The 3,888-nt window shown below is 55.3% G+C and overlaps 1 protein-coding gene across 1 annotated transcript in view; it reads right to left on the bottom strand.

The window, feature by feature from the left end:
- Positions 1-3,888, bottom strand: part of NFATC2IP (nuclear factor of activated T cells 2 interacting protein) — a 9,470-nt gene that overhangs the window by 4,161 nt on the left and 1,421 nt on the right. The window contains exons 3-5 of the mRNA XM_025216334.1: positions 614-779; positions 417-545; positions 10-89 (exon numbers count right to left, since the gene is read on the bottom strand). Coding sequence (XP_025072119.1) covers positions 10-89; positions 417-545; positions 614-779 — 375 coding nt within the window. The remainder of the gene's footprint in view (positions 1-9; positions 90-416; positions 546-613; positions 780-3,888) is intronic.

Raw genomic sequence — 3,888 nt, 5'->3', positions numbered from 1 at the left:
CCCTGTGACCCCCCCCAATAGCCCCCCTTACCTCTCTCCCAGATAGAGGGGGGCACTTCTAGGGGGCACAGCTGGAAGCTCCTGTTCACCTGGGGGCGAGAGAAGGGGGAAGGCTGTTACCCACAATGCCCGGCTGCACTGAGAGGGCCCTCTGCCCCCTCCCAACACCAGGTGTGAGATAGGGATGCCCGAGGTCTGTGGGAGAGCCTGTGGGGACTGGGAGCCCAGACGCCCAGGGTCTCTGGACTAGGGGGGATGGGAGCCCAGACACCCATCATCTCCTGGCTAGGAGGGTGGGAGTCAGGATGCCCGGGGTCTCCAGCCTGGGGGGTGGGAGCGGACTAGGGTGGGGGTGGGAGCCTGGACGCCTAGGGTCTCCGGGTCACAGGAGCTGGAGCAGCACACAGGTCACTCACCTTGCTGGAGTAGACGGGCACAGCTATAACCCTGGCGCTGGGCGGGAGGCGCCGACGCTTGGGGCGAGGGGGCGCTGCCACCCTTGTGTCCCTGTTGCTGCCCCCTGTGCGGCGCGGGCACACGTTCTTCTGTGGGAGAGGAGCAGGGTCAGTGCTGGTTGTTCCCTGGCCCCCAGCCCTCGTCCCCCTACACTCACCAGCTCCATGTCGCTGTCGCTGTCACTGTCACTGCCGGACTCTGGCGGCGGCCTCCGGCCCTGCTGTGGGGGGGCCCCCATGGCCTGCGGGACAAGAGCGGTCAGAGCCCACGCCCCGCACCCTGGCAGTGCTCCCTGCTCCCGATCCCTGCCCCAGCGGTGCCCCCTGCTCCCAACCCTCCCCCCCAGCAGATAAGGCTAAAGTTGGTTCCTGATTCCCAGTTCCTAATTCCCGGTTCTTTTTCCAAAGCGAATCTAGACCCAATAAAAACTAGTTCTTAATGAACTAAACAACCTAGAGAGACAGAATTTCATTAGCTACGCATATGTACTAATTAACATGTAAAATAATATTTCACATCAAGTACAGGGCCCTAAACGAAGGTCAGATTAGGATGGGATTATGGGGCAAAATACTTCTTGGGCCACCCCACATTTCGTGCTGATGCCACTGGGGGACTGTCCCAAAGAACTGTGACCACAGTCCTGCCTGGCCCAAAGCACGGTTTGGCCGTGCCCGCCTGCCAGCTAACAGCCCCCATGCCCACTATACTAAGTATAATGGCTTGAGTAAGAAACTGGCTTTCAGGCTGGGATTATGGCTAGAAATTCTGCTTGGGCCACCCATCAGAATACCTCTGTGCGACCAGGGGACTGTCCTGGACAATTGTGACCAGAGACTTGCCTGACCCAAAGCACGGTTTGGCTGTGCCAGGCTGCCAACAGACAGCACCCCAGCAGCTGTACTAAGTACACGGAACTGAATAAGGAACTGATTTTGGGCTGGGATTATACCCAGAAATCCTTCTTGGGCCACCCCAGACCATGTCCCTGTGCCATGGGGGAACGCTTCTGGAGATCTCTGATCAGAGAACTGCCCAACCCAAAATGCAGTTTGGCTGTGCCAGGCTGCCAATAGACAGCACCCAAGCCACTGTGCTAAATATATGGAACTGAATCAGGAACTGGATTATGGGCTGGGATTATATCCACAAATCCTTCTTAGGCCACCTCAGACCACACCTCGGTGACACCAGGGGATGCTTCTGGACACCTCTGATGAGATACTTGCCCATCCCAAAGCACAGTTTGGCCATGCCAGGCTGCCAAGAGACACCACCCCCCAGACACTCTTCTAAGTATCTGGAACCAAATAAGGACCTGGATTTTGGGCTGGGATTATACCCAGAAATCCTTCTTAGGCCACCCCAGACCACACCTCTGTGGCACCGAGGGTCTCTCCTGGACATCTCTGAACAGAGACTTGCCCAACCCAAGACGCGCCAGATTGCCAACTGTCAACCACCCCCAGACACTGTGCTAAATATATGGAATCGAATAAGGAACTGGATTTTAGGCTGGGATTATACCCAGAAACCCTTCTTGGGCCACCCCAGACCATGTCTTTGTGCCACTGGGGGACGCTTCTGGATATCTCTGACCACAGATTTGCCTGGCCCAAAACGCGATTTGGCCGTGCCAGGCTGCCAACAAACAGCACTGAAGGCACTGTGCTAAGTATATGGAACCGAATAAGGAACTGGCATATGGGCTGGGATTATACCCAGAAATCCTTTTTGGGCCACCTCAGACCGCACCTCTGTGGCACCGAGAGACACTCCTGGACATCTCTGACCAGAGATCTGCCTAGCCCAAAATGCGGTTTAGCCGTGCCAGGCTGCCAATCGACACCACACGCCAGACATTGTGCTATTTATCTGGAACTGAATAAGGAACTGGATTTGGGGCTGGGACTATACCCAGAAATCCTCCTTGGGCTACCCCAGACCACATTTCTGTGGCACCGGGGGACTGTCTTGCACATCTCTGACCAGAGATCTGATCAGCCCAAAACACACTTTGGCTGTGCCAGGGTGCAAACTAACAGCACCCCAGCCACTGTGCTATATTAATGGACCTGAATAAGGAATTAGATATTGGGCTGGGATTATTACTAGAAATCCTTTTTTGGCCACCACAGACCATGTCTCTGTGCCACCGGAGGATGCTTCTGGGCATCTCTGACCAGAGATTTGCCAGGCCCAAAACACGGTTTGGCTGTGCCAGGCTGCCAACGGACAGCAGCCAAGCAACCTGGCGCGGCTATACCGCATTTTGGGCCAGGCAAGTCTCGTTCAGATATGTCCAGGAGTGTCCCCCAGTGCCACAGGGATGCTTTCTGGGGTGGCCCAAGAAGGATTTCTAGCTATAATCTGAGTCCAAAATCCAGTTCCTTATTCGGGGCCCAATAGTTAGCACCGTGTCTGAGGGGTTGTTTCAGCTGGCAATCTGGTGCGGCTAAACCGTGTTTTAGGCCAGGCACGTCTCTGGTCAGAGATGTCCATGAGTGTCCCCCGGTGCCACAGAGGTGTGGTCTGGGGTGGCTCACGAAGAATTTCTGGGTATCATCCCAGCCCAAATTCCAGTTCCTGATTCAAATCCATATACTTAGCACAGTGGCTGCGGTGCTGTGTTTTGGCAGCCTGGTATGGCCTCACCGCACTTTGGGCCAGGCAGGTCTCTAATCAGAGATGCCCAGAAGCATCCCCTGGTGGCACTGACGTGTGGTCTGGGGTGGCCCGAGAAGGATTTCTGGGTATAATCCCAGCCCATAATCCAGTTCCTGATTCGGTTCCATGTACTTAGCACAGTGCCTGGGGTGCGGTCTGCTGGCAGCCTGGCACGGCCAAACTGTGCTTTGGGCCGGGCAAGTCTCTGGTCAGAGATGTCCAGGACAGTCGCCCGGTGCCACAGAGGTGCGGTCTGGGGTGGCCCAAGAAGGATTTGTGGGTATAATCTCAGCCCCAAATCCAGTTCCTTATTCAGGCCATTATACTTAGCGCAGCAGGCATGGGGGCTGTTAGCTGGCAGGCGGGCACGGCCAAACCGTGCTTCGGGCCGGGCGGGACTGTGGTCACGGTTCTTTGGGACAGTCCCCCAGTGGCATCAGCACGAAATGTGGGGTGGCCCAAGAAGTATTTTGCCCCATAATCCCATCCCAATCTGACCTTCGTTTAGGGTCCTGTACTTGATGTGAGCTGTTATTTTACATATTAATTAGTACATGCGCGTAGCTAATGAAATGCTATCCCTTTAGGATGCGTAGTTCATTAACAACACGTTTTGAGTGGGTCCAGATTCGCTTTGGAAAAGGCACCGGGAATTAGGAATACGAAACTGGGAATAAGGCCTAGGGACCCGGGAATAAGAAACTGGGAACAGGGAGCCTGGAATTAGGAACAAGGAACCGATTTGAGACTCATCCCCGGCCGTGC

This window comes from Alligator sinensis, unplaced genomic scaffold, assembly GCF_000455745.1.
Source record: "Alligator sinensis unplaced genomic scaffold, ASM45574v1 scaffold872_5, whole genome shotgun sequence".
Classification (NCBI taxonomy): domain Eukaryota; kingdom Metazoa; phylum Chordata; order Crocodylia; family Alligatoridae; genus Alligator; species Alligator sinensis.
Note: the sequence above shows the minus strand (reverse complement) of the source record. Positions and strands in the feature narration are given on the sequence as shown.